This window comes from Oncorhynchus keta, chromosome 17 (assembly GCF_023373465.1).
Source record: "Oncorhynchus keta strain PuntledgeMale-10-30-2019 chromosome 17, Oket_V2, whole genome shotgun sequence".
In the NCBI taxonomy this organism is placed as follows: domain Eukaryota; kingdom Metazoa; phylum Chordata; class Actinopteri; order Salmoniformes; family Salmonidae; genus Oncorhynchus; species Oncorhynchus keta.
The window spans coordinates 20,562,752-20,573,434 of NC_068437.1; the positions used below are offsets into that span (position 1 = coordinate 20,562,752).

The 10,683-nt window shown below is 42.0% G+C and overlaps 1 protein-coding gene across 2 annotated transcripts; it reads left to right on the forward strand.

Annotated features, from left to right (window-relative positions):
* The first annotated feature begins 773 nt into the window (after positions 1-773).
* On the forward strand, positions 774-6,763 carry meak7 (MTOR associated protein, eak-7 homolog). Of its 2 annotated transcripts, XR_008066401.1 has the most exons (9): positions 774-879; positions 1,129-1,291; positions 1,602-1,835; positions 1,936-2,080; positions 2,239-2,637; positions 2,810-2,928; positions 3,117-3,296; positions 4,543-5,746; positions 5,847-6,763. XR_008066401.1 is itself a non-coding variant. In XM_035790917.2 (8 exons), exons 2-8 carry the CDS (start codon positions 1,133-1,135, stop codon positions 4,663-4,665), a joined length of 1,359 nt encoding a protein of 452 aa, XP_035646810.1. In that variant the 5' UTR covers positions 774-879; positions 1,129-1,132; the 3' UTR covers positions 4,666-6,763. The 2 variants fall into 2 exon arrangements, 1 of the variants encoding a protein (XP_035646810.1); XM_035790917.2 differs by having other exon boundaries at positions 4,543-6,763.
* The last annotated feature ends 3,920 nt before the right edge of the window (positions 6,764-10,683 follow it).

Below are 10,683 nucleotides of genomic sequence, written 5' to 3' on the forward strand. Positions count from 1 at the left end.
TAATTAAGCCATCAGTGTAATGTACTATGTTTATAGTATATACTGCATAAAGGTAACGATTACTATGGACCCACAGTATCAGCCTTGATCTCCTTGTGGAAAAATAATGAATCCAACAGTGTAAATTGCCTGATCGTGAAGGGGCATTATACCTCACACACGTTTATAGCTTATTTCTTGCTATATACGTGTGGGTCGTCTGTAACAATACTGGTACACCATAACGAGTAAAGTAGCTGATCCAAGCTATTGAATAGCTGCGGGTATACTTCTGCGTTTATATACACTGCCGCGCAGAAGGATACCGTATTGGAATAATCAAATATTGTGCTACATAACATATATTTATTTATCTTATTTCAGTTTTTGGGAGCTCATCACATACATACAGAAAGCAGGTGTTTACATCCTAGATAGAAGCAGGCCATTGGCTGGCTTCATCACAAGGGGTTTGCACGGAAGTTCTAATTGGTTCCAAGTTGATCAGTTCGGCAAATTTGCTTGAGTAGACAGTGTTAAAATATACCTTTTATTAGAATATATTATATTATATATAATATATTATATACACATTTTATAGTCATCATAAAAATGCTTTACTATCATACAAAAAAACAGCTCCTCCCTCGACGGGGATCGAACAACTTCACGTTTTTCGGTTTCGGCCCAACACCCATTCCCCTAATTCCAGATTGGAGGAAACCCATATGACGTTGGACCAATCATATCATTATTTTGAACTACTAGCCAATATAATTGGAGTCTGTTGATGATCGGGTATTTCGATTGGTGTTCATTTTCGCCCCCTTATTTATACCAGGAAGTGTATTGTGTTTACATAGTGCCCCTGGAATGAGATAATTATCCTCTTTCAACAAGGTTAGCTAGATGTTTCATATTCATTTCATTGCCACGTTGTTTGTTAATAGATAAGTAAATAGCTATAATCATCATCTCGAGCTAGCTAACGTTAGGTAAATTATGTTACCGACACCTAGCTAGCAGTCACGATAGCTAACTTTACATCAGATCAGAAGCCTTGGATGCTTCAAGCCTTCAGACAGTTTCAAGTCGTGCTCGTTTTATTGTCGATGGCTAAACTGATAGTGTTGTCCAATGTGCACACAGGGCCATGGGGAACACCGACAGTGTTGTGGTGCAGAAACGGCTGGCCCGTTTTCGCCCAGAGGAGCGGCCCGTTGTGGAGGGAGTGTTCGATCGGCTTCACGGCGCGAGTCCAGCAGGTGGCGCTGGAAAAGCAGGGAAGGTTTTAACGCTGGGCATGTTGAAGGTGTTTTATTTATCAAATCGAGGATATATAATCAGTTAACCTCCAGAATCAAAATCTTGTTTAAAATCTTGTAATAAGATATAATAATACAAATATAATAAATAATACTAATATAATAATACAAATAATAATACAAATAATACAGAAATATGTAAGTTCTCGCATTGCAAGAAGGTTAAGATATGTAATAACTGTAATAACAATGTGTAGGAGGCGTAATAACACACATATATGTAATAACTGTGGTTATTATTTTGCAGATATTTAACAGTACCAGTATGGGAGAAATAACATATCTTCTGTCCTGTAGCCCTGTATGGGAAACATTGCCTCAGACTCTATGATAAAGAGGGTCTATGCTGGGATGTGTAGCATGGACCCCGGAGTGGCCCCTCCTCCCCCTGGGGCTGGGGTGAGTCGGGAGCAGCTGGTGGTCTTCTTGGCCGATGTCCTGCGAGGCACTGCAGAGGAGCGAGCGCCCCTTTTCATGGCAATGGCTCAGGGGACAGGGACAGGTGTTGCCACATGTGAACAAATAATAGAGGTTAGTAGACCCTCAGAAGGTCTTCTGCAAGTGCTCCTGTGTTCTTAGAGGAACATGCATTTTTAGCTCTGAACTCAAATTAATTTGGCTCTCATTTCAGTTCTTGCAGGACCTGGTTTCTGCTGTGGTGCAGATCATCATCCAGAAGAGTCGTTTGCAGGGCTGGAAGCCAGAGCGTATGGCTGACGGTTCCATTGGTGTTAAACTATTGGCTGAACAGATGAGCTCTGAACTAAAACCCTCAGGTAAAGGGATGGAAGGATAATTTACTGATGAGGTTTTCAGAATAGAGTGAATAGGAAAGGAGATAAATCTTGCTCACCCAGATTTCATATTTTCAATAATTCATACATATTACTGTATCAACAACAAAACCTGACATTCTGTCCTTCCCTCCTCTCAGACCAGCGTACCTGTGACGTCCCATGTTTGGAGGACTGGCTGTTCAGAGTTTCCAATGTGGCCATGTACATGGACCTTCTGATAGGTGAAGGCCTAAACGTGGGCTTAACCTCCCGTCCCCCTCCCACCCTACTGCCCCCCTGCTGGGAAACCCCTTGGGAGAAGCTGCGTTGCCTGCTGGACCTGCCCGTGCTGATGTTCCTCACACCACAGTTACCTGATGGGTACAACATCCCCTGGAAGCTGCTTTTCTCCACTCAGCTGCACGGGGAGAGCTTCACCAAAATAGTAGGCAGCTGTAAAGGCCGCGGGCCCACCGTGCTCCTGATCAAAGACACTAAAGGACACATCTTTGGTGGCTTCGCCTCCCATGGCTGGGAAGTAAAGCCTCAGTTCCAAGGTGAGAGTGGTGGTGGATGGAAGTAGCAATCGGGAGAAACAGGCTCACGGCTGCAGAGATATTTAAGCCCTTTTTTGTAATGTATGCTGACATATACAGTATGTTGTCCATCTCTATAATCAGTGCTCATCTCTGGATGTGTGTGTTTGTGACTGGATTGTCTTGAGTGTAGGAGACTCCAGGTGTTTCCTGTTCTCAGTATTCCCCTGTCTACGGGTGTACACCTGCACAGGATACAACCAGCACTACATGTACCTCAACCAGGGCCAGCAGACCATGCCCAACGGCTTGGTGAGACACCCCACTACTACACACATCTCAACTACACAATCTCATCTGAACATTTTATTTTACAATCTGTTACTATAATTCTATGTGAAGTACCACGCAAGTAACTACATCATATTAACTACCACATGCCTCAATAGTATTTTATCTAAACCCAAGCAATGTCATTTCTGTAATTTGCTTATGATCAGGGCATGGGTGGTCAGCATGGGTACTTTGGCCTGTGGCTGGATAGTGATTTTGGCCGTGGGCATAGCCGGGCACGGCCTCGCTGCACTACCTATGGCAGCCCTCAGCTCTCTGCTGAGGAGGACTTCACCCTGGATTCTCTGGAGGTGTGGGGGGTTGGGAAGCCCCCTGAGGAGGAAGAGGTCAGTATCAACCTGGACAACCACTGCCTTCTTACTCCTTTGATCCCATTTATTTCATCTAATATTTTATGAATTCTTTCTCTTTTAATGCTGTGCCTGTATCAATGTGTTCCTTATTTTTACCTGCAGGTGGAGATAGAGGCACATTCAATTAATTATAGGAAGTAACCTACCACGTACACCAAACATTAGGAATACCTTCCTAATATTGAGTTGCACCCCCACCCTTTTTCAATTCATCTGGGCATGGAATCTACAAGGTGTCGAAAGCGTTCCACAGGGATGCTGGCCCATGTTGACTCCAATGCTTCCCACAGTTGTGTCAAGTTGGCTGGATTTCCTTTGGGTGGTGGACGATTCTTGATACACACACGAAACTGTTGCGTGTGGCACCTACTACCAGTGATGGAAAAAGTACTAAATTGTCATACTTGAGTAAAAGTAAAGATACCTTAGTAGAAAATGACTCAAGTAAAAGTGAAAGTCACGCAGTAAAATACTACTTCGGTAAAAGTCTACAAGTATTTGGTTTTAAATGTACTTAAGTATCAAAAGTAAAAGTACAAGAATAAACCATTTAAAATTCCTCATATTAAGCATATCAGACTGCACGGTTTTCTTGTTTTTTAAATTCACGTGTAGCCAGGGGTACACTCCAACACTCAGACACCATTTACAAACGAAGCATTTGTATTTAGTGAGTCCGCCAGATCAGAGGCAGTAGGGATGACCAGGAATGTTCTCTTGATAAGTGTGTGAATTTGACAATTTTCCTGTCAAAATGTAACAAGTACTTTTGGGTTTAAGGGAAATGTATGGAGTAAAAAGTATATTATTTTCTTTAGGAATGTAAGTGAAGTAAAAGTTGGCAAAAATATGAATAGTAAAGTAGAGATACACAACTTTTTACTTTACACCACTGCCTACTACCATACCCTGTCCCAAGGCACTTCAATCTTTTGTCTTGCACATTCACCCTCTGAATGGCACACGTACACAATCCATGCCTTAAGGCTTGAAAATCCTTCTTTAACCCTGTCTCCTCACCTTCATCTACACTGATTGAAGTGTATTTAACAAGTGACATTAATAAGGGATCATAGTTTTCACCTGGATTCACCTGGTCTGTCTGTCATGGAAAGAGCAGGTGTTCTTAATGATTTGTACACTCAGTGAATATTCATTGATTTATTGTATTCATGACTTGTCATGAGGACATCAGTAATGTTAGGGTGTTTTGTTGCAGGGAGCGACAGGAGGCAAGAGGAGTATCCTGGATGCAGACCCTGAGGTTCAGGCCATGATGGAGATGGCAGGGAAGACCCTACACAGCCAGGGCCTCCGAGAGCCAGAGGAGAACAATGGATAATGAGACATGTAGACATGATATAGATTTGTCACAGGCTCTTCTCGGACAAGACATGTCAAGAAGACATTTTGTAGAAAAGGGTGCACTAATCACCTAGGGGCCGATTCTGACCCGAGTTAAGCGAGCGTGAATGGAACGTAATTCCCTTTTCTCTACACTTATTCTGACCTTGAACTTAAGCATGAGAATAGCATGCTATTCACCCACTATTCTTTTGGGTTGGAGATCGAATAAGTGTATCTACAGGTACGCTGTATTTTGACCTTGACTTAATTCCCAAATAATTTCACCACCTTTACGCCCAAGGAACCATGAATAAGGTCTAGTGAACCTACCGCTTCCAAGTGGAGAAAGCATCTACTCTAGCCATAACAGTATGAACCCGACACATGGCGCAATACTTGGTTGTGTCATCACACAGTTACATGGTTAGTGCAGGCAATAGATTAGGGTATAGAACACTATTGTACACTTTTCTCCCTATTGTAAATCTATGTACAGTACACTAATCTTCCAACATTACAATGGGTTGAAGACTTGAATGTGGCAATTTTCAGAATGAATCAAACCACTTTTCTTTCGTGAGTGAAGGCTCTCCTAACCTGTTCTTTTATGATTCATAAATACTTTCCTAAGCCTAAATAACCTACAAGATCAGAGTATTTTTTTAAATCTACTAATTGGTGTTGAAACGGAGACAAATATGTATATATTTAGATCGCTTTCTTTCATGATCCCTAATATTCTGAACCCGTTTTCTTGATCCATTTTAGTGAGTTTGTGGTCAAAATTCTAACTAAGAGGTACACCGTATTTAAAGGGATGGCTTAAGATAAACGTACTGAACCCTATTGAATGAAAACTCCACACGGAAATCTGTTGGCCAACAAGTGGGAGGGTTGTCAGCGGTTAACCACACCGGCAAAGCTCGTTCGTTACAGTCTGAATACCAACTACTGAGAAGTGTGTAAAAAAAGGCGTGTGTAAGGAAGGAGTAATTTCCTAAATTGGAATTGGGCACCTAACCCCATAAATATTTGTTTTGTTTATCTTGTGTGTGTGTGTGTGTGTGTGTGTGTGTGTGTGTGTGTGTGTGTGTGTGTGTGTGTGTGTGTGTGTGTGTGTGTGTGTGTGTGTGTGTGTGTGTGTGTGTGTGTGTGTGTGTGTGTGTGTGTGTGTAGATGGTTAAGTCAGATGTTTTATCTGTGTGAACTACAGGTACTATTGGCTACATTAACTGAACAGGACACCAGGTGTTGCCCAATCACATCAATCTTTATCTTCTCAAATCAAATTTTATTGGCCACAAACATTTTTAGCACTTGTTATTGCGGGTGTAGAGAAATGCTTGTCTTCCTAGCTCCAGCAGTGCACTGGTATCTAGCAATTTACAACAATATACACACATCTAAAAGTAAAATAATGGAATTAAGAAATATATAAATATTAGGACGAGTCTGTCTGAGCTCATGTGAACAAGTATTTAAAGAAATATTGTAATTGATTAATACTTTGTATTGTCATAAGTCATTGTTTTGCTTTGATGGCTTTTTATTCCAAAGTGTTTAGTAAGGATCCTATATGTAAACATTGTTTTTCACCTATAACATGAATGGTATGTAAAACCTTTTATTTTTATTTTTAAGTATGACACTAGATAAACATAATGGCTAATCTACTTCTTTACAGCACCAATAAATGTAAACTTCCAGGAGGCAACTTACAGTAATGAAGCCTACATAACCTACTCTGGCGGTTCTCTCATTCACTGTACTGCCTCGCTAGGTTTAGTACTCTGGTTGGCTGATCTCGCCTCTTCATATTTTTATGCAAATGATGAGGGAAAGTGACGCTACATACGCAAATCAGCAGTTTAATTTCCATGTAGACGCAGTGAATGGAATGGAACACGAGGGTGGCTTCATAAAGTAAAATAAATAATAGATCATAGATCAGACATTTCCACAACTTAAAAAAAAGGCTTATTGTAGTCACTGAGCATTTGTTTAATATTAGATATTGACTTCAGTATGTAATGGTTTGTATGTAATGGTAATAATAATGTTTATGGTTCATTGGTAAATACATTGAAATTGAATTTTGAGTTTCTTGAGGAGGGTTTCTAGTCACAGGATTTCATCTGGAGAGAGAAGGGAGAAATAGGTCAAGGTGTAGGGTAGTTATGTGTGAGTGAGACCAGTGGACTCAATCGGCTGAGTAAATGAGGAGCGGATGTCATCAACCTTCTTTTCAAAGTAGTTGACCATGTCGTCCGCAGTGAGCGAGGAGGTGGAGGATTAAGGAGGGAGGAGAATGTAGAAAATTGTTTCCTAGGGTTAGAGGCAGAAGCTTGAAATTTAGAGTGATAAAGTAGGTTTAGCAACAGATACAGACGAAGAGAAGATAGAGGTAGAGAGATGATAAGTCCTCCGGAAGTTTAGTTTTCCTCCATTTTCACTCAGCCCTATTATTTAAGCTCAGAATGAGTCACTCAGCTACGGAGCAAGAGGGCAGGGCAGGGCCAAGGCAACCGGGAGGAAAGGGGACAGTGCAAGTCATATGATGCAGAAAGGGAATATAGTAATGTCAAAAGAGGCAGAATCAGGAGACTGGATGAAGAAGGATTTAGTAGAAGGGAGAGATGATAGGATAGAAGAGGAGAAAGTAGTAGGAGAGAGAGAGCGAAGATTGCGACTGCATGACCATCTGGTTAGGGTCTGAGTGGCTAGGCTTGGAGGAGAGGGAGACAGAAAAGGAAACAAAGTAGTGATCAGAGACTTAGAGGGGGGTTGCCATGAGATTAGTAGGCGAACAGCCTCTTATGAGGTCAAGCGTATTGCCTGCCTTGTGAGTGGGAGGGGACTGGGAAAGGGTGAGGTCAGAAGTGGCCCTGTGCCACCACTGCGATTCTCGGGAATATAAGAGATGAGATAAAGAGAGCAGCTGGAGTAGCAGTGTTCTCTGGGGTGATCCATGTCTTCGTCAGGGCCAAAAAGTCTAGAGACTGAAGGGCAGCATAGGCTGAGATGAACTCTGCATTATTGACCGCAGATTGGCAGTTCCAAACACTGCCAAAGACCAGGAATTTCACATGGGTGGTACGTGCAGGGTACACCAAATTAGAAGCGTTGCAGCCAAGGGGCGGGGAGTTTCTGTAAAACCTACAAAGAGAGGAGCGAACTGGGATAGAAAACACACATACTTGCTAACACTACAACAGGGCAAAATGAGATAATCTGACAATAAATAGGTAAAATACTCAAGTGAGACAGTGGTGTGGAGCCTTCCTCCAATAGGTTGATGGAACCGTCTTTGTTTCAGCAACAGTCTTAGTTTTGACAAGGAGACCACTGCTAACACAAGCTAGGTTTTCTTCCAATTTTTGACAGATATTTATGTGAATATTCTAAAATCTCCATAAAAACAATATGCACATTTTCCCACCAGAGGTGTTTCTATCAAATTGACTTGTTGCAGATAAAAGGCTGTGCATGATGATGTAGCACACTCAAAAACACTTTTTTTTGTGGGTAATTTCCCATGTACCAAATAAAAAATACATGGTAAATGGCTTTCCATCACATTTCCAACTCTACTGATGGTTTTCCCACAAAAGATGTTGCGTTAGACAGCGAGTGTGCCCACTCCGGTATTGGCACGTGCCCATGTATGGCCAACATGATGAGATTAATATGGAAAAAAATAAATTTAGATATTCTGTCAAATGACAGCCAAGCATTGATGATCCTGTCACCAAAATAAGATCCTCGATATTTACTGGAAAGAAGCATCAAGCTCATCACCGTGCACTTTCTCCACCCTGTGAAGTTCATCATAACTTATTTCATCTGTAGCCTAATTTATAGAAGAGGCTACTTTACAGCTATAGCACTGATTGTTTCCTTTATTATGTAAGTCTTAAAACGTTCCATTTTTTTGTAGGTGTGCAAGAGGAAAGCAACGTGACAATGACAAGGGGGAAATCTGCTTTTAGGTTCAACTGGAGCGCAAAGGTGATGTCTTTTGTGCACCTGTAATAGTCTCTGGCGGGGGTCTTGTGTTAATATTCCTAATAGAATTGGCAGACGAGACAAAACACCGGTTGCACATCCGAATGTCGATCTAATGTCTAATCTATTAGTATGTGCATTTCCAAAATTTCCATTAGAATATTAATTTCCAATTCAATCAAGTGCATTGCACGGCTCTACCATAATGACAAAGTGAAAACAGGTTTGTAGAATTTTTTGCTAATTTAAAAAATGAAAAACAAATGAAATATCACATTTACATAAAGTATTCAGACCCTGTACTCGGTACTTTGTTGAAGGACCTTTGGCAGCGATGACAGCCTTGGGTCTTCTTGGGTATGATGCTACAAGCTTGGCACACCTGTATTTGGGGAGTTTCTCCCATTCTCTACAGATCTTCTCATGCTCTGTCAGGTTAGATGTGGAGCGTCTCTGCACAGCTATTTTCCCGTCTCTCCAGAGATGTTCGATCAGGTTCAAGTCCGGGATATACTCAAGGATATTCAGAGACTCATCCCGGAGCCACTCCTGCGTTGTCTTGGGTGTGTGCTTAGGGTCTTTGCCCTCTTGGAAGGTGAACCTTCACCCCAGTCTGAGGTCCTGAGCGCTCTGGAGCAGTTTTTTTTTTACAAGGATCTCTCTGTAATTAGCTACGTTAATCTTTCCCACGATCCTGACTAGTCTCCCAGAGTCTGCCACTGAAAAACATCCCCACAGCATGATGCTGCCACCACAATGCTTCACCTTAGGGATGGTGCCAGGTTTCCTCCAGACGTGACGCTTGGCATTCAGGCCGAAGAGTTCAATCGTGGTTTCATCAGACCAGAGAATCTTGTTTCTCATGGTCTGTGAGTCCTTTAGGTGCCTTTTGGAAACTCCAAGCAGGCTGTCATGTGCCTTTTACTGAGGAGTGGCTTCTGTCTGGCCACTCTACCATAAAGGCCTGATTGGTGGAGTGCTGCAGACATGGTTGTCCTTCTGGAAGGTTCTCCCATCTTCATATCGGGAACTCTGGAGCTCTGTCAGAGTGATCATTGAGTTCTTGGTCACCTCCCTGACCAAGGGCCCTTGTCCCCTGATTGCTCAGTTTGGCTGGGCTGTAACAAATCTGTTCGCCGTCTGAGGAGGAGTAGGAAGGATCGGACCAATATGCAGCGTGGTAAGTGTCCATGTTAATTTATTAGACTGAACACACTTGGGGACCTTAAATGCTACACAATTTTTTGGTACCCTCGACACAATCCTGTCTCGGAGCTCTATGGACGATTCATTCAACGTGGCTTGGTTTTTGCTCTGACATGCACTGTCAACCGTGGGACCTTATATAGATACAGTAGGGGAAAACAAGTATTTGATACACTGCCGATTTTGCAGGTTTTCCTACTTACAAAGCATGTAGAGGTCTGTCATTTTTATCATAGGTACACTTCAACTGTGAGAGACGGAATCTAAAACAAAAATCCAGAAAATCACATTGTATGCTTTTTAAGTAATTAATTTGCATTTTATTGCATGACATAGATTCCGTCTCTCACAGTTGAAGTGTACCTAGTATACAGTACTTCCGGGTTGGAGCGAGCGGTCGCATCCGCACTTCGGTCCGCAGGTAGTATAACTTTTCATTACATTTCATTATAGTACAACGGTTTGATTTGTCTAATCTTAGCAATTTCTTCTTAGCTAGCTACATAGCCGTCTTTGTATCAAAGATAATTGTGTAGTCTAGAGCGATTTTCTAGGTTAGCTAGCCAGCTATTGTCGTTCTTTTAACGCAACGTAACGTAATCAACACTGCTAGCTAGCCAGCTAGCCCCGAATAGCAGCACTGTAGAAACTATTACACTCAACGGAACGACTTGATTAGTGTAGTGTCAACAACGCAGCCACTGCCAGCTAGCCTACAAAGTCAACAACGCAGCCACTGCCAGCTAGCCTACTTCAGCAGTACTGTATCATTTTAATCATTTTAGTCAATAAGATTCTTGCT

Bases quoted from the DNA above. Each gene is read 5' to 3' on its own strand.
- meak7 (XM_035790917.2), top strand. From the start codon at position 1,133: ATGGGGAACACCGACAGTGTTGTGGTGCAGAAACGGCTGGCCCGTTTT. The intron at 1,292-1,601 runs GTGTTTTATTTA...TCTGTCCTGTAG, and splicing joins TAACGCTGGGCATGTTGAAG to CCCTGTATGGGAAACATTGC. The intron at 3,297-4,542 runs GTCAGTATCAAC...GTTTTGTTGCAG, and splicing joins AGCCCCCTGAGGAGGAAGAG to GGAGCGACAGGAGGCAAGAG.